This window comes from Nyctibius grandis, chromosome 6 (assembly GCF_013368605.1).
Source record: "Nyctibius grandis isolate bNycGra1 chromosome 6, bNycGra1.pri, whole genome shotgun sequence".
Classification (NCBI taxonomy): Eukaryota; Metazoa; Chordata; class Aves; order Nyctibiiformes; family Nyctibiidae; genus Nyctibius; species Nyctibius grandis.
The window spans coordinates 58,808,963-58,827,493 of record NC_090663.1 but is presented as its reverse complement, the minus strand read 5'-3'; the positions used below and the strand labels follow the sequence as shown (position 1 = coordinate 58,827,493).

The 18,531-nt window shown below is 45.9% G+C and overlaps 1 protein-coding gene across 5 annotated transcripts in view; it reads left to right on the top strand.

Moving 5' to 3' along the window:
* The window catches only part of TRMT10A (tRNA methyltransferase 10A), a 21,429-nt gene extending 5,582 nt beyond the window's left edge, over positions 1-15,847 (top strand). For 3 of the 5 annotated variants that reach the window (XM_068402555.1, XM_068402556.1, XM_068402558.1), the window contains exon 6: positions 12,543-13,844. In XM_068402555.1, the coding sequence (XP_068258656.1) occupies positions 12,543-12,587 (45 nt within the window). In that variant the 3' untranslated portion in view covers positions 12,588-13,844. Of the gene's footprint in view, positions 1-12,542; positions 13,845-15,419 lie in introns of those variants that run through there. The other 2 variants (XM_068402560.1, XM_068402559.1) reach the window with 2 other exon arrangements.
* Positions 15,848-18,531: the final 2,684 nt, after the last annotated feature.

Below are 18,531 nucleotides of genomic sequence, written 5' to 3'. Positions count from 1 at the left end.
ATGTCAGTGTCACAGAGAGCAGCTGGCTGTCCAGGAAATCTGGATCCAGGAAGCCTCTAGTTAACGTGACACTCTTCTGTAACTTGACTCTCAGTGAGTGTGAGATCCATGCTGCCCCTCCCTTTCTGAACGCCTGCCTAACTCTCTGTAGGGTTTTTTTCCATCCACAGCTCCTTTGATCCTTTCTCATGTGCTGTCGCTTGGCATCGAGAATGCTTGTGCTGGGTGCAGTCTTCGAAATCAGCATTCTCTGGTGGTGGTAGCACTACTCCTGTAGCCCCAAGCTTGAGGAGCCACCCCTCTGTCCCAGATTTGTCATCCAAGTCTGGCTTACTCACCAGCCATAGGGCCTTCTCCTGCCTTCCCTGCTGCTGCCGAGCCACAGTCTGTGTTGAGAGGTTCTTTGGATAACCTGGGATTTTCCTAAATAAGAATTTGCCAGTGGATTTTGCATATAATGCAATTTGGAGCTATTGTCAATCGGGGAGAGTTTTGGGGGCTGAAACAGGAGCAGTGGGGTGACTGTATAGTTAGCATAATAGAAACAGCAAGAAAGGGTCACAGAATCGGAGATTAATAAGGATTTTTGCCATAAGATCAGATGGAAATGAAAGAGCAAGCTAATTATAGGAGGTTTCAGGAAGACTTTGGGCTGTCCATATGTTAGGGAGGGGAAAAGGCATTGTCAAAGTGCATCCACGCTAGTGTTCCTGTCAAACACAGGAAAGCATTAGTGCCTGTATAAAAGGCACAGGTGAGACCTGAAGTGCTGGGAGGACATTTCTTTCTGTCCCTGAGAGAAATTAATTCAAACTGGAGCCCCTGCAGCAAAGCACTGCTGCAGTAACTCTTTTACAACTGGAAGCTCAAAGCGTGCTTGGCTTTAGACTGCAGCGGTAGCAGAATTGCCTTGTCTGCTTCTGCCTGTACTTCATCAGCTTTACTCTGAAGACGCCCCAACTGAACGCGTGTAAACCTCTGTAAAGATGGATTTGGGGGTGTGTTCCTATCAGCAGTTCACTTCTCTCACTGTAAAAGAGTTGATGGTCTTTCTTGACGTTGCAGTGTTTGAGATCATCCTTGCGTACCTGGAGAAGAGAGACTGGAAGGAGGCCTTTTTCAGCGTCTTGCCACAGCGGAAAGGGGCTGTTCCTTTGGGAGAAGCCAATGATTCGTCCAAACATGCTCTGTCTGGAAAAGAAGATGAAGACGATGACTCGGACGGCAACTAGGCTTCAGAATGAGACGATGGGAAAGACGAGATTGAACAGTGGAGCAGACAGATCCTAAAGACTGTGGACTCCCAGCTGTTGGGGGTAGGGACAAGCGATAGTGATAATTCAGAAGATGGGGCATCTCATTTTATTAGAGGACATCGAAATGCAGCTGCCGCGCCAGGGCAGTCTTAAGAGTTTCTCCATCCCTGCTGCACCCTTACGTGATTGTAAGAATCTGCGTCAGCTTCTGCTGCTAGAGAATGCAGGTCACTGATACAGCAGGCAGGTCGGATCAAGGAAGGTGTTGGAGGACACATGCACAACTTAAGCTTAGGATGAAAACTTGAGTGGGCAGCATTTGTACTGGGGAATGGCAAAGTTCAGGCTGGATCGACAGGTCGCTATGTATCTGAGACACTTCCCAACGTAAATGACTTTAATTCTGATCTTGAGATTCACCCATTGAACATACCCTTGTTCTTCTTTTACTGCTAGGATGAGTGAAGTGCCCTTGAGGGAGCTTTTGTTTTCAGACATGTAGCAAATACAGTAAGAGATGCTTTGGGAAGGGTAATGACTGAGAAGAAGCAGTTAATTGTAGCTATCCTTGCCAGCTGTCGCCTTTCTGCCTCCTACATGTTTGCTCAGTGACCTGTCAGCTTCAGGGAGGCAAAGTAACCATGCTGTTGAAAGGTATGTTAACATGGTTGCTTTCATTTTGATTCTCTTCAGGGATGAGCCTCTGAGTTGTAATTAAGTTTTTCAGGCTCAGCTAACGCAGCATGATGCTGAAAGACAGCTGATAAGAAACACTGAGGACAGAGATTTATATGGAATTAAGGCAATCTGAGTATGGTCCAAAAACATTGGGTCAAGTATCTGGCCCGTTCAGTAAGTCCTTACCACAACTCAGTCGGTGTGTGGTCACTCAGCCGTGCTGTGTGGTTTGCAGTTCAGTTGGTTTCCAGCTGACTTTGTGGTGTTCACACCTAAGACACAAGGGAAGTCTCAAAGCACTGCCAGCTCCGCTCCCGCTCAAAGCTCCGCTCCCATTTAGGGCGGCCTGCAGGCTCAGACTCCTGCACAGCTGTATGGAAATTACGCATCTGGGAGACTGATACCCATTTAAACTGTTTTGTACAAATGAGTTTCTGCATCTGTGGTCTGAGTAGGCAAGTGGAGCTGAGAAATGACCGCTCGGGGTGACCAGCCTTCTGCCGGCCGTTCACAAATACTCTGTTCATTGATGTGGGGCTGCAGGTTAGTTCACACTCACCAGCCTGCTTCATCCAGCCCTCTAGCACGGCTGGGCATGTGCGGCAGTGAGTGAGCACGGAGAGAAAGCAGAGCTGAGATTGTTCCCCAGGTCTTGGCGTACTCCTCTCCTGCAGTGGGAAGTGGGAATGGAGGTGGTAGTTGTTAGTACAGTAGCCATGACTTGAAGTGAAGGCAGGGGCTCTTGGAAAGAGTCCCCTGAGCTCTGCTCTGAGCTAAGCTGCTCTTTCCTTAGTGCCGTGCTAACAGGATTTCTCTCCTTCCCCCTCAGACAGCCGGGTGTTTTGAATGAGCCTGTCTGCACTGCATAACCTTGCTCTGGAAAATAAATGGAAGTGGGGTCGATTTATCACCTTTCTTTGGTTTTGTGAAAATGAATTGAGAGAGGTGTGTTTAAACCAGATGATCCCCAGTTCTGCTTTCACAGTTTACTCAGAAAGCCTGAAAAAGGGCCAGATACATTTCTGTCATTGTTGGCCTCTATTTCAATGGCTTAAGGTTTGCATGGTGGTTTTAGTGTTTGTTTGGTGTCACGCTGTCCTGTCTGTGCCCCATCCCTCCCCCAATGGACACTACAATTTGTGATGCTTCTCTGCTAATAGCGAGAGCTATGGAAGCAAATTCTAGCTTGCTGCAAGGCAGACATCTGGAGTCACTCTGCAGGCCAGATTCTGAAAATCCAGGGTCTTTTTTTCCCCCCCCAGTGCCCAGGGCTTGATGTGTATCTCTGCAGATAATGTGTGTGTGCGCCCCTCTTCTTACCTCGCTATGTCTGTGACTGTAGAGTCAAGTCTGCACACAAGAGCTCTTTGTGCAGGCCTGGCTGAGTCACGCAAGAAGATGAATCTGATGCCAAAAAGTGTTGCCTCTGTCCTTTTTTAAGTTTAGCTCACTTCTTATGTACCTGTGCAGCATGGTTTGGTTGAATCACTTGAGGACTAAATATAATGAGCATAAATTTATTTTAACAGGGAGTCTGAACCGCTGTCTTTATAGTATAAACGCAAAGATTACGTATTTCTATATGTGAACATGACTGGGAGACACTTCAGTGTCTCTGACTAGGGAGGCCTCCACTGGAAAGGGAATATCTGGTTTTTGGGGGTGGCCGTGGCACAAGCGAGACTCCTGATAGAGTGGGAAGGCAGGGTGGTCTCTTGTTTCCGTAGCACTTTCTCAGTTGCGGTTCTTCGCAGGGAGCAGCGTGTCTGCTTGTGCTGGATCTCTGTTTCTCAGTGTTGAGAGCCAAGGATATTATTTCTCTCTTTCTGGAAAAGACTTTGAAAAAGAAAGCTGTGTATTATCAGGCTAGGCTTAGGATTGTGTTAGACTGGTCTGGCTTTGTTCCGTACGCATCGGAGAGTACAGAACCACTTCCACCCTTTAGCAAAGAAGTCTCCCTGGACACAACTTTGAAAAGGAGAGATGGTTGCTTTGGAGGTTTCTTCTTTTTCCTCCTTGTTCTTCTGTCAGATTACTCTTCACCCACTCCTCCAGCAGAGTTACAAACAATAGTAAATGCTGGTAGCATTATAGCTGGCGTTGAATGGCTTTGTTAAAACGATAACGTAGTCTGGGACTGACTTTTGTTGCCTCTTTGTGCTTCAGAAAGGACACAAAGAGGTCATAGTGGTGTTTCTTGGGAGGGCCAGTATTGTTGGCTTGCCCTGACTGGGTAGAGGATGCTTTGGTAGCTGAAAAAGCCTGAGAAAGCCTAATCTAGCGTGCAAAGAGTGAGGGAGATACGTTAGATGAGGGCAAATCCTCAGGTTCATTAGCAGGAGGAGTTTCAGCTTGTGTCTAACTTACTGGAGCAGATTTTAGGGAAGAGATGAAATCAGTGCCTGTTGCCGCTATGGTTTTTCTCACAAGAAGCAGATGCAGTTGTACACCTGTCCCTCACCTTGAATCACAGAACGATTTGGGTTGGAAGGGACCTTTAAAGGTCGTGTAGTCCAACCCCCCTGCAGTGAGCAGGGACATCTTCAACTACAGAAGGTTGCTCAGAGCCCCGTCCAGCCTGCTCTTGAATGTTTCCAGGGATGGGGCATCTACCACCTCTCTGGGCCACCTGTGCCAGTGCTTCACCATCCACATTGTAAAAAATGTCTTGCTTATATCTAGTCTAAATCTACCCTCTTTTAGGTTAAAACCGTTACCCCTTGTCCTGTCGCAACAGGCCCTGCTGAAGAGTCTGTGCCCATCTTTCTTAGAAGCCGCCTTTAAGTGTTGAAAGGCTGCAATAAGGTCTCCCTGGAGCCTTCTCTTCTCCGGGTTGAACAACCCCAACTCTCTCAGCCTGTCCTCATAGGAGAGGTGTCCCATCCCTCTGATAATAATTTTTGTGGCCCTCCTCTGGACCCAGTGCAACAGGTCCGTGTCTTTCCTGTGCTGGGGGCTCCAGAGCTGGACGCAGTACTGTAGGTGAGGTCTCACGAGAGCGGAGTAGAGGGGCAGAATCACCTCCCTCGACCTGCTGGCCACGCTTCTTTTTGTGCAGCCCAGGTTACGGTGGGCCTTCTGGGCTGCAAGCTCACATTGACAGCTTCTGTGCAATTTTTCATCCACCAGTACCCCTAAGTCCTTCTCCGCAGGGCTGCTCTCAATCCCTTCATCCCCCAGCCTGTATTTATAGTACCTTGCTGTATTTCTGAGTTGCACCAGTTAGGAGAAGATTGACATGAATGTCGTATCAAGAGAAAGCAACTGAGTGGCAGCAAGAATAGAAAGCCTTGGGTATCTAGCTCTCGGAGACTTTAAATTCAGGTTTCAAATGTCATTTCTCCTATTGTCACCGAATTTGGGGCCTGCTGCAAAGACAAAAATTAGAGCTTCTGAACATTCACAGTCCCTGTGCTGTTTGGCGAGCAGCATCCCAGACATGTGGTGTGTCTTAATTTTTCTAATTCCCGTTACTTACCCTGTTTGGTGTTTTGACTTGCCACTGATTCTTTAGCCAAAGACCCGAGTGAAAAAGAAAGAATGTCTAACTGTACAACTGGTATAAACTGCACTGCAATACACAGGAAGTTTTTCTCAAAGGGGTTTCAAGTGCCAGCTAAACTTTGTTCTGTTCCTATGATAACTAAATTTGTACCGAAGAGTGTGGGGTTGTTTGTAGTTAGGAGCATTTTTGATTGAAGCTGTGCGTGATAAACTTCAGTGACAAAGTTGCATTTTTCACGGGAGAACAAACCAAACATTTCTGGTTATGAGGTTTAGCTTATTCCTAATCCTAGCGACCTCACTGAGGATTTTACCTGGACTGATTCGTGTTCCCTCCTGGAGCTCTCTGAAGAGGAGGGAGAGGCTCTCAGACTCTGGGTGTTCGTATTCTCTGCTGTATTGTCCTTAGAGTTCCTCATGCCTTTGTCAGTCAGCTCTGAGTAAATCAGACGGGACACGTAGTCTTTCTCTGAAACGTGAAGGTAGCAGAAATGTTATTGAAGTTCCCATTTGCTGATCTGGCTGTTCAGGGGTGAGTTCAGGAGTTCCCTTAGCTCATTTTGAAAGGCCTTAAGGACATGAGAGACACGTTCCGTTTGCTTTCTGCCTTCGCTCAGCCCACAGCAGCCCAGAGCTTGACTGGGAGAGCACGTTTTTCCACCCCACACCAAACCTGAATGCTCCCAGGTCTGAGTGACTAATTTCTGTGTACTGTCACCTTATTGCTCAACACAGCCACAGCTGGGCCAAGCACACATCACCATCCACAAGGCTGTGGATGTAGTATACTTGGACTTCAGCAAAGCCTTTGATGCTGTCTCCCACGGCATTCTGGATAAGCTGGCAGCCCACGGCTTGAACAGGTGCACTCTTGGCTGGGTTAAGAACTGGCTGGATGGCCGGGCCCAGAGAGTGGTGGTGAACGGTACCGCATCCACTTGGCGTGCGGTCACTAGTGCTGTCCCCCAGGCCTCAGTACTGGGCCCAGTCCGGTTTAGTATCTATTGATGATCTGGGCGAGGCTATCGAGTGCACCCTCAGTAAATTCGCGGACAGTACTAAGTTGGGTGGGAGTGTTGGTCTGCCTGGGGGTAGGAAGGCTCTGCAGAGGGATCTGGACAGGTTAGATAGATGGGCCGAGACCAGTGGCATGAAGTTCAACAAGGCCAAGTGCCGGGTCCTACACTTTGGCCATAACAACTCCATACAGCGCTACCGGCTGCGGGAAGAGTGGTTGGAAAGCTGGCTGGTGGAAAAGGACGTGGGGGTGTTGATCGATGCCTGGCTGAATATGAGCCAGCAGTGTGCCTGGGTGGCCAAGGCGGCCAACAGCATCCTGGCTTGTATGAGAACTAGCGTGGCCAGCAGGATTAGGGAAGTGATTGCCCCCCTGTACTCGGCAGTGGTGAGGCCGCACCTCGAGTACTGTGTCCCGCTCTGGGCCCCTCACTTCAAGAAAGACATTGAGGTGCTGGAGCGAGTCCAGAGGAGGGCGACCAAGCTGGTGAAGGGTCTGGAGGGTATGTCCTGTGAGGAGCAGCTGGGGGAACTGGGATTGTTTAGCCTGGAGAAAAGGAGGCTGAGGGGAGACCTTATCGCTCTCTGCAACTACCTTGAAAGGAGGTTGTAGCAGAGTGGGGGTTGGCCTCTTCTCCCAGGCAACTAGCAACAGGACTGGAGGACATAGCCTCAAGCTGCACCAGGGGAGCTTCAGGTTAGACATTAGGAGAAATTTCTTGACAGAAAGGGTTATTAGGCATTGGAACGGGCTGCCCAGGAAGGTGGTGGAGTCACCATCCCTGGAGGTGTTTAAGAAAAGACTAGATGTGGCACTTAGTGCCATGGTGTAGTTGACACAGTGGTGTTAGGTGAAAGGTTGGACTGGATGATCCCAGAGGTCTCTTCCAACCTCGTTGATTCTGTGATTGCTGTTCCTGGGAATTGCTCGGAAGGATCCTGTTCCTTCCTTCCACCTCAGCAAGCCCACTCAGTTCAGGCCTATGAGAATTCCAGGGTGTTACAGGAATGTACAAGAGCACGTGCTTTTCAGAAAGGGATGCAGATGCGTATGTTTGTTACCTTTCTGACTTGCCCTTGCGAGCCATTTTCGGATCTCGGTAAGTGAATCTGTCTGCAAAATTTTGCTGAGTTTTTCCAGCACCTGGAAGATGTACAGGATAAGTTACCGTGAAGGAGGAGAAGCTGATTCATGACAGTTTTTGCAGGCGTCTTAGTTTAGCTCTAGCTGTGTGAGCATGCAGTTTTACAGCTGTGCAAATTGCCTAGCCTAAGTCATCCCATCAATTTTGCCACGGTGTGCAGCAACGTGAGCTAAGGACACCAGTCTGCAAAGGGTGATGTTGAGAGTGCCGTGTACACAACGCCCCTTGCATGTGACATGCAATATTTGCAGCCTGGTTTTTAGAGAACAAGTCTCAGCCCGTGTGGCAGCTGCATTGCTCCCCTGGTGATTACCAATAGCAGCCTTTGGTTAGGTGAAAGCAACTCAAGAGTAAATGCTAAATACAAAAGTCAGTAGACTCCACGCTGGGGGCAGGGGGTGTGGGGAATCTGGCCAAGAAAGTCCCACACCATCCTCAAGAGAAACAAAAATGTGTAACATCATAGGAAGCCATATACTGTAGCACTCACGTCTTACCTTTATGTCCTGATCCAGGGGGCTCTGGTTCTTGTGGGCGCAAGGACCGTCACACAAGTTGACGAATGGAGGGGAGGGCTGAGTCAGAGGCGTGACACAGATCCCGTGGCTACTTGCAGGTGTTGCAGGGGCTTGGCATCGTCTTTTCAAAAGCTTTTCCAAAATAGAGAACAACGTGTAAAGGAATGGCTTGACTCCATTTAAGCAGCAGTTAAAGGCAATGTGAAGTATATGGCTAACACTAGCCCTCAGCAAGGGGGTGCAGCGGCAAACACATCTGAAACTCTTATTTGGTTGAATACGACCTGCTATAGGTTAATTGTTACAGCTTCTAATGTACGGTCACCAAGAATAATAACAGATATTCATGGTATAATGCGTAACATTGGAATTTCCCTTTTGCTGAAGAAAATGTGTAAATTGCTCACCATGTTTTGCTTTGAAATATCTTTTTGGAATAGCTGCGTGTTTTGGAAAGAGCTGGATTTTGGTATGAGAATGAAAGTGACACTGGATAACTACGGACGGAAATCAGATGAGGAAGGGATTACATCCAGACCTCTATGGTCTGTTTGCTTTTCCATCATGGGTTTGTAGTGTGCTGCTGAGCTACTACATTTCTCTGTGCACAGGCTTCACCAGTCTGTTAAAAGCCCAGGAATCAAAACGTGATTGGCCGAAAGTTCTGTTTGTAATTGCAGAGGAAAAGCAAAATGCAACTAACAGCTATTAAGAGACAGTAGTTTGCCGAGTGTGGCTATATGGCAGTATCTGGCCATTACGGAATTATTTTGCAGCCAAACCACAGTAAACAGAGTTTGAAGAACTGTGTTCGGCATGTGTGAGTGAACAGTAAAAATAAAGCATGGTCTTTACCCAGCTCAGGATGCAAAGAGCAACGTTTACGCAGACCCCTCCCATCCCCTCAGTTAAAACAGAAAAGTTAGGAGAAAGGTGAGTCCTTATTTTTATCGTTTTTACTGCAAACCGTCTTCCTAGTGCCCTCTGCAGCCCAGTACCAGCGCAGCAGCACCTGCATTCTCTTTCTCAAGTCCTCTTTGTGATACCGTTTGAAATGGAATATGAACTTAGCCCTCAGCTCTCGTACAGTCACAATAGAGGAGACGAGTAATTAGACAGCCTGCAGCTTGAGACTAAGGTATTGCAGAAAGAATCTTTTGCGGCAACTTGTGAACACAGCAGACCAAAACCCCGGCACGCTGCTTCTACAAAACAGTGTCGGCAAAAGTAAAACTGTTGGCAGTAAGTAATCTAAGGAGTCTTTGTGTTGTGAGGGGAGGAGGCTTTTCCTGGTTGTTGTACAGTGTGGCCGTTTTTTCTCCAGCAGTTTGAAACAAAGTGAATTTTATTCCCGTCTTCATTGGGTTTGGCCATTTTTCTTGCTAGCAAAGCACAGTGAGATTACAGAGCTGGAAGTGAGACAGTTATAGCTTAGTTATCACCCTACTTGACACCATCTCCCTTCCAAGCTCTCGTGTTCTACACGTGGGATCCTCGCATCCTTCTTTCTGGCTCTGTGATGTCCTCCTTAGCAGTCTGAGGCTGTCAATTCTGGTGACAGTGTTGAGAAGTGAGAGATAGCGAGCCAAAATAAAGAACTGTGTCTTTTTTTCCCTTACCTTTTCAGATGAAGCAGGGCTATTTTGAGTCCTTTCAGGCACATCTGCACGTCCTTCTGGAAATCAACAGGCAGAGTGTTTTCTCAAGTTGAAAAATAAAGGCCATAAGATATGACTTACGTTATATGGGGGGGGGCATTTTTAATTACAGAAATGCACAAGCCATATTTTAGATATCTCTAAAGGAGTGTATTTCCTTCCTTTTTTGTTTGCTTTTACTACCTCACATAGTATATTAATGCAGTTATTTGCTGGGGTGCCAAAGAAAGCTGAAGAGAATCCTGGAAAGCGTATTTCATAGATGTATGCTTATGGTGCTGTGTAACCACTACTGCAGAATGTTGCTTACAGGTGGAATAACTGCTGACAATTGTGAAATTATGAGATGTCTAGTGAGCGTATAAACTGTAAAAGCTGTAACGATGCAAAGGTAATTAGCGAGGAGAAATCTTGTAAGGTGTAGTGACTAATACAGGTAGAAGGGAAGAAGGACTTGACTTTTAAATATACATTCATTGACCTATGTTCCCTTGCCTGGACCTGAGCTGTGATGACACAGTGCCCTGGCTGAGACCCAGTCGCACCTTTAACAGCTCAGGTTCCTCTTCTGCTGCTGTATAACATGGCAGTTTGGTGCCCCTACTCACGTGTCATGGACTGTGAAGTGTGTGGCTCCCTTCGCGCAGGACCCTTGAGCTTTGGAAGGCAGCTGTTGACAGATGTGCTGTTTGAGGTGTTCCCAGTTAGCCCATGTTCTTGCTGCGCTTCTTGCTTGGGGATGACTGTGTCGCCAGCAGACGGGCGTTTGCTTGAAAAGCTGCTGCTTACAACACAGACCAGAGCATTGTTTAACCCTGTGCAAAAACCAAAGGGTACGGTCTTTACTACAATGCACACGTGCAGTTCACTTAGCAGATGATCTCAAAGGAGAGTCTGTGCTGGAAGAATGGAAAACAGAAGTATCAAACGTGAAATTTGTATGTAATAATAGAGGGCTTATGGAGTGGTGTATAAACAGTGAATAAACTTGGCATACTTGAATAGATGGCAGAGGGCTGTGAGCAGTTGTTACAGAAGACGGTGTGATCAACCACAACCTGAACAATGATGATGTTCCAGATAGAAACTGGAGAGTGGCCAGGTAGGGTGAAGCACACCCATTTAGCAATGCCAGTCAGGAGGTAAGTGTCATTCTTCCGCCTTTCTTAAAACGCCTGTGGTTTTCAAGGAGAGTCGCAGCAGTTAATGAAGAAACAGGATCCTCCTTTCTTAGCCAGGGTAAGAGGAGTTTTATAAACAACCACTATTTGTATCATTAACGTAAGTCAAACGGGATTTAACATGGCAAAGAAACAGTGCTATTAAGTAGCTGATGAGGATTTTCAGAACCTTGATTCTGTTTGGTATCTGACATAAGACATATATTAAGCAGAAAGTAGTTACAGCTAAATATTACTCCGCTGAGAGTACAAAGTTATGCGCCAAATTAATCTGGCTAAGCCACGGAAGACTTTGGTCTTTGCTGGCTGTGGTCAGCTTGTCTTTTTAACTACGTTCTAGAAAAAGAGGGAGAGGCACACACAAACACATAGTTTAATGTGTTCTGTATTTTTACTTTAGACAGATTTTATATATATATATATATATGCACGAATAGACACACAGAATTGTGTACATTATATGCTGGGTGGTCAGTCTGAAAGGAGGAGTCTTGCTTTGTTCCTTCAAAGGCATCCCCCTTCTGAGATGCAAGAAATTCAGTTTTACTCAGAACTGATTTGCTCCTGCATCGCCCTTCATCCCTTAGTACAAAAGTTGTATCACAGACTCATCAACTACCGATACCAATCCTGATGCAATGTCTACTTATTCTGACAGTCCCCAAGGAACTCAGGAGAGATTTTTTTTTCCCTTCATGATCCTTCTGCAGTGTAAATCTGGCTGTGTCTCAGCAATTTTCTTTCAGCTGCTGCCAGAAAGATGTCTTTGCGCAGACATACAGGGTCAGCTCCTGAAACAAAAGCCCGTCCCTAGAAGTACTCTTTCTTCTGCTGGTGCAGGTGGCACACGGATTTTGACTGTATTCCTTTCAGGTGTAGCAGAGTAATCACAGCTATATCTAGCACACAGCAGAGCAGCACGGTGTTTCTAGAGCACCAGGTTACTCTCATTAAATGCTGCATTGTGTCATATGTTGCTCCCGGAAGAGGACAAGAATTATTTAGGTGAGAGTGAAAGAGAGAAAAAAATTTTGACAACCTGTCTCTGGCAGGTTATTTTAGCTTGAAAAAATTATTTTAGCTTGAAAAAAATTATGTTAGCTTAAAAGAAATCCCAGACAGTTGTCTTGGTGAAATAGTTTTAGTTGTGCCTTGTGATGAATTTAGTGCTGCTAACCTTTACGTTACCAACCTGAGTTTGTTCATCACTGAGGACAGGTGAAGATGCTTAGTGGATTGAGATGCAGGTAACAGCTTTTCCTGGTGAAATGCTTCTCTTAGACAGAAACAGGAAACGGGAGCAGTGGGTGCTTTTGGAACAAAATCACGTGACACTCGCGTTTCTCTTTGTGCTTGCCAGGGCAGTTGTCCAGGTTAACTGTGTGGTCCCTCAAGAACTCTTACCTGGCATGTGACGGACCAGCCTAGGATGGGGAATGTTCCTGGAGGGGTAGTACATTTCCTCTGAGCCACTAGACTGAGAGTAACACCGGTCGTCCTTCCACATGGTGTGGTTGAACCGAGGTTGAGGTTTCACTGACTTGAAATTGGTATTTGTCGTGTAACCTTCCTTCTTCTCTTGCAGAGTGTCTTCCCGCAGAGCAGGTTGGCTCTTCGGCTGATCGCCTGAGGCCAAACGCTGGAGGTGAAGTAAAGAACATGAACTCACATAGACTGAAAGTAGCAGAAATTTCAGTTACTGTTTTTCTTGTGATTTTTACCTCTTCCATATACAATTTGGAGAAGCTCTAAGCACAGGAGGGTGGAAGTGTGCTACCTACTGCTCCACTCCCAAGTAGTTACCTCAGGCAACTAATGCTGCTTGTGGGCACTTTCCAGGGGCTTTTATTTCCTTGCAGTTTCTGCTGTGGAGCTCAGTCGCTCATTGCAGTGCGTATCTGAGACACCTTTTTGTAGTAACAGGGTACATTGAAGCAGGGGGAGTGGATTGCTTTCTGACTTGTGACGAGAAGTGCAGGGACAAGTGATGATAGCAAAGGAGATGTCCAGGCCTTTTTAATTTCTGTCTTTCCTAAGGGTTGTGTATGCAGAGAGGCAGTCCCATGTCTCTTAATACTTGGTATCTGTTCTAGATGTTGGTTTTAGAGGTTGAGTAATAGACTATTAGCTGTAATTACCATTAACTTGGGTTTTTTTCCTTTCCTGTAGTAGCAGTCACTAATGTTCACAGTGGCCTTTGCCTCTGGCACTTCATTAGGATACTCAGTACCGTAATGTCTAAGGTTGGGAACATGCCAAGGATGGCCGTTTATTGAAGGCACCTTGCAGATGTCACACAGAGGGTTTAGCTGATCTACTTCATGGTGATCCAGAATCAAGTTCATCGAAGATAAGAAATTCACCTGTAAGAGCTGCTGGCTGTAAGAGCCTGGATGGGCTGAGAACAGACTAAGCATCGTCAGTAATCTATTGGGATCAGGAAGCAGCATTTTATGCAGACTATACGGAGAGAAGAGGGTTGGGAAAGGACAGGCCGTATTTTTAAGCCACCTTCTTAATGTTTTGCAAGGTTACGTTTTTATTCCGTAACTACATCTGACTGGGGGAAAAACTCGAATGAACTGACAGATTTTGCAACGTGCACAGAAGGTCAACAGACATGAGGAGGCTTGCCCATCTGAAATCAAAAAGTATAAATTCCAGAGCTGAAGGTCTTGCGTTGAGGTCATCCTATGCCCTGACAAAGCAGCCGAGGCAAAGTCCGTGTTTGTTCCCCGTGAATCATCACATTTCAGTGCACGAGGAGGCGGGGTGGGAGCTACAGTTCATAGAAATGGTTTGTAGCTTATGGCAAGCTCATCCTTTTTTCTCAAATTTAAAATAACCGTATCTCCTGATATCAAAAATAAAAATACACGTCTTCAAATTTTGGTTGTAGTGGATTGATTGAATAATTGAAATAATGAAAACGGCTCTTTTCTGTAACATCCTGATTGCATTGGTGTGTTTCTCAGCCAACTTCTAGCTTCGATTGGAAAAAAGAAAATTGGGAGACTAGCTTTTCCAAAGCCTTGTAACTTTTTAAATGTGTAGTACTTACTATAAAATATTCTCTCCATATGCTAGAGATTAAATGCTTACTCGAAATAGTGTATAAAGTAACTTGTAGGAGCAGAAAATACTTTCTTTTTTCTGGGGCTTCTGATTTTCTACATAATCCTACTTACGTTTTTATGTTGGTTACCTACAAAGGACTAACTATTTCTCACTGAAGTTTTTAAAAATGAAGTTCCTGTGGGAGAGTTCTCTTCTTTACTACATTGTTCAGTGGATTTTCGTTGTTAAACTAAACTGTCTTGTGAAACATACTTTTTAGAATCTCACTAGTTATTTAGCAAGCTCAAAGTATTATATACAATCACGTCTGGTACAATGTGTTTTGGGGATTTTAGGGGTGTTACTTTACCAAAACAACAACTCACAACATTGTTAATATTTAAATTAGTAAAATTAAATGCAGTGATACCATGAACAATTGGACGTTTGACAGAACGATGTTACCAGCCAGCACTGTCATTTTTATATTGGAGATAAAATCGCCCCCAAAATGTTGATTATCGTTGCAGTATTCAAAAATACTTAAAGGCTTCCCCTTTCCTTGCGAAGGATGCGTACAGCAGTTATTTAGAGTAGTCACATCCAATTGTGTTAATGGGCTCTCAAGAAAAAATGTAACCTGCATTGTTTATTGCTTTTTCACCAGTTCTCAGTCTGTACCTGGAAAGCGTGTAAGTGGTGGTGTAATGGACAGAAAGGTCTTACTACCTGGGAAGCAGCGCTGCAGAGGACCTCCTCCTCAGCAGGATGCCAAGTCGGCTGCACCTTTTTGCTAGCTGCAGGAGGTGACGTTCCCCCTGTAGCAGGGAATCACGTCTTTGCTCGGATAGGGGTCTCAGCTGAGCGAGCGGCAGCCCAGCTCGTCCGCTGCGCCGAGCAGCTGTGACAGAGGCAGGGCTGGTGATGTGGGAAGGTTCTAGAACCGCTCCTGTTGACGTTTCCTAGCTACATGCCATTATGACGACAGCACAGCCATGTCTTTAGACTTCCATGAGCCGAGGGAAGAGCTTGTGTAACTCCACACCCTTTATGTTTTTAGCACTTTTCCTCTTTAACATGAGAAGAGTATTCATGACCAGAAAGAACTGATTTCTGTAGAGAATTAATATTTGCCTGTGGACACGGGAAAAAAAAGGCTGTGCACAGGACTATAAAATCACCTGACTTTGGGGTTTTGTGTCCAAGAAAATTCACACTTTTGGATGAGATTTTAGGGATACTTTTTTTTCCAGAGTACAGGTGCAGTGCTACACAGTTTCAACAGGTGAAATTGTCATCTTCAAGTAGGGTTAATGGGGTTAACTGAGTAAACATAAAAATGCATTTTCAGGCGTTGACTGCTAGGGATCTTAAATGTAGTTATGCGATTGCTGTTTCAATCTAGCAACAGGAGGAAAATCCAGAAGTCTACATTGAGACGCGGACACTGGTTATTGCCGGAGTTGTCTCCAATGGATGGTGCTTTGCCCACAAAAATAAGATTCCTGCTACGCTGAGGCTGCAACTCCAGTACACTTTTCAGATCTCTGTAGAAATCCTCCCAGTTTACAAGTGTTGTTATATAGACTCAGACACTAAGTCACAGGATATTTTGCTGTTGCCCAGTATCCTGGACTGGTCTCTCAGGAGGGGGTGGAGGGCTGCCGGGCGGGGGCGTCACTCACCCTCAGCCGGCAGCTAACTCCTTGCCTCAGAAAATGTCGTCGAGGTCAGGCAGTCCTTTACCCCAGAAGACGGCATCCGAGCACGTGGGACAGGACGGTTTCTGAGACAATGCCGAAAGAAAAAAAAACATGGGGTGGGGGGTGGGGGGGGCGAGGGGCATCGAGGAACAGATCCCCACACCCAGCGCAGGCTGTGACATGCTCCTGAACTCAAGGGACTGAGGCAGAGGACTCCAGCTGATCCTTTTGCTGCGTTTGGTAAACAAGGAGCTGGCCAGGCTTTCTGTGCTTCTTTGAAAAAACTAAGGACGCTATCTGTGTGCAAAACCAACTCTGGCTAGAGAGAGACCAGAGGTATGGATCCTGCTTTGGAAATGCAACATTCACACTTCGCTGACGAGGAGGAGTTGATGTTGGTCTGAGATCTGGAGAGGAGCAATTGTCCTCTTCTTACACTCTTGGGACACAGGAAATGTATTTCTTCCTTGAAATAAAGTTATGAAAACAAAAGGGCTCTCTTAGACACTAGAATATCAGCGGCCAGATCCCCTGCTGAGGTAAATCGGCATATCTCTTTGGACAACACTGGCGTAGTGGCAATTACAGAACTAAGGATGTAACCATCATGCAGAGAAATAGCGTATATGCATTTGCATGTGCATATACATATACACACCTATATCGATACCCATGATGCATCCTTAGTATATTCTTCAAATGTCTTAAAAACCGGAGGCTTGAGCCTCACCTCAGTTATGGCCAGAGTAAATCAGCAGGGACTTCCTTGAAGTCAAATTACACCAATGAAAGAAGTGTTGCGCCCACCAAAGTCCATTACACGCAGAGGCTGCAGGATCAGCCCCTAATGTACGCTTCACGCCATGCTGGCATATGTACTGGGGTCAAAGTATTACTGTTGCTGCACATTTTCCAGAGTCCAAACTATAAGGCTCATATCTTTATATGACCTAATAAAACTAATGAGATTTCCTCACATCTCCTGAGGCCAACAAAATGTTTCTGTCTTCTCTTCACAAGTGACAGCGTGAAGATCTCGGTTTTCCACTCAAACTTTCAGCTCTGTGCACCAAAGTACCCAAGTCCAGTTGCCGTTCAGCTGCTGCCTGTGTGCCCCAGCCCCCGCTGTTTTGGTGACTAAACACCCCCAGGTTCTGCCACAGGGGACAGGGGGAGGGCGATGCCCAGCCAAAGCACGGGCTAAAGGTGAGTCGTGCCTGTCACTTGCGTCCTAAGCCTTGCCTCAAGAGTGCTGCAATCAGACCTGGCCCGCAGAGAGTGATGTCCGTGTCCACACCTGAGCCCCCACCGAGTACCTTTTTTCCTTGCTCCACACTCTGCCGCGCGGCCTGCAGTGCTGTTTGTACAAAATGCTTCCAATATGCGGTTTCAACCATGGGTTGTTGAGTTTGTTCTGTTGCTGGGGGGAACTCACCATTTGAATGAGCATCTTGGAAAGCCTTGTTATGGCTCTATCAAAATAGTGACATTCAGTTAGACAGCTCTTTCCCAATATTTGCTACTGCTCAGGTCTTTGTTTTGCTTTGTCACCACTTGGCACTTGGGCAGACTTCAGAAAACATTGCATTACCCTGGATCAGTGTCTGAGGACATGGGGGTCTGGATTAGCAATACTGCCACTTTGGAAAGTGCAATATGAGAAAAACAGATTTATAAATCAAAATGCGTAAGCAGTTTCCTCATTCTACAAAAAAGCACATCTGAATAGTATGTGAACTTGTTAGATGCCTTTTTGCTTTTTTAAAAAAGCAAGCAAGCAAATGGGCTTCTATTGGTAACTGATCTGCAGCCTTTAATGACCAAAAGAAAACGAAGGATTCTTCACAGGGACGTGGCGCATTTGGACTTGTGTGATGCTGGCGTGTAAAGCCAGATACTAATAGTAACACGAGTGAGGTTTTAAATAGATGCCAGCAAAAGCAAATGCAAACTTAGCGATTTTTAAAGTCACGCAGGGAATAGGAATCACAAATGAAATCAAATATTACGGCAAATATTAAATACCAACAGCAGTTACAGGTCAGTGGCTTACTATAGTGACACCATACAGTTCTGTGACTTTAACATAGCTGTAGTAAACCTGAAACCAGCACTAGAACTGAAAGAGTGTGTATATCTGGAACCAATGAAACTTGAGATAACTATTGATGCAGATGAAAAGGGTATTATGGTAGCACGCACTTGTATGTTTGCTAACTTTGTGTGCCTCATTAACCAGGGGCGAACAGATATCTACATATTTAGGCTGCCCCAAATATATTTTTCTCATATAATATAATCCCGGTCTCCAGAACTGACTCCCGTACCAGGGCAGCATTCTTTCATGAAGTTATCTGAAGGCAAAAGAACGTCACCCTTCACTGAGTATTGACACTAGAGTTTCAAAAGCTAATCGGCGGTGGCCTTTAAAAATATGAAGCGTGAAGGCGCGTACCCCTTTTTAAGGGGGCAGAGGGAACACGGCATTGCTGGGGCCCTTTAGAGCTAGAAATCTGCTCTGAGGAATGTCACCACTTAAAAATACTTTGCTGGCCCCTGCGTGAACTCAGTAGTGTCATCAAAACCATCAGATAAAAATAAGGTTTTCGTACTTTTCGCTTCTGTTAATCCCGTGGAGCCACCGCACCGTAAGGAGGGGGAAGCACAGCTTTCCGCATGACTCTCAGCAGGGGCATGACAGGAGGAGAGGAAAGGGCCTCAAGTTGTGCCAGGGGAGGTTTAGACTGGATATCAGGAAAAATTTCTTCCCCAAAAGGGTTATCAGACATTGGAACAGGCTGCCCAGGGAAGTGG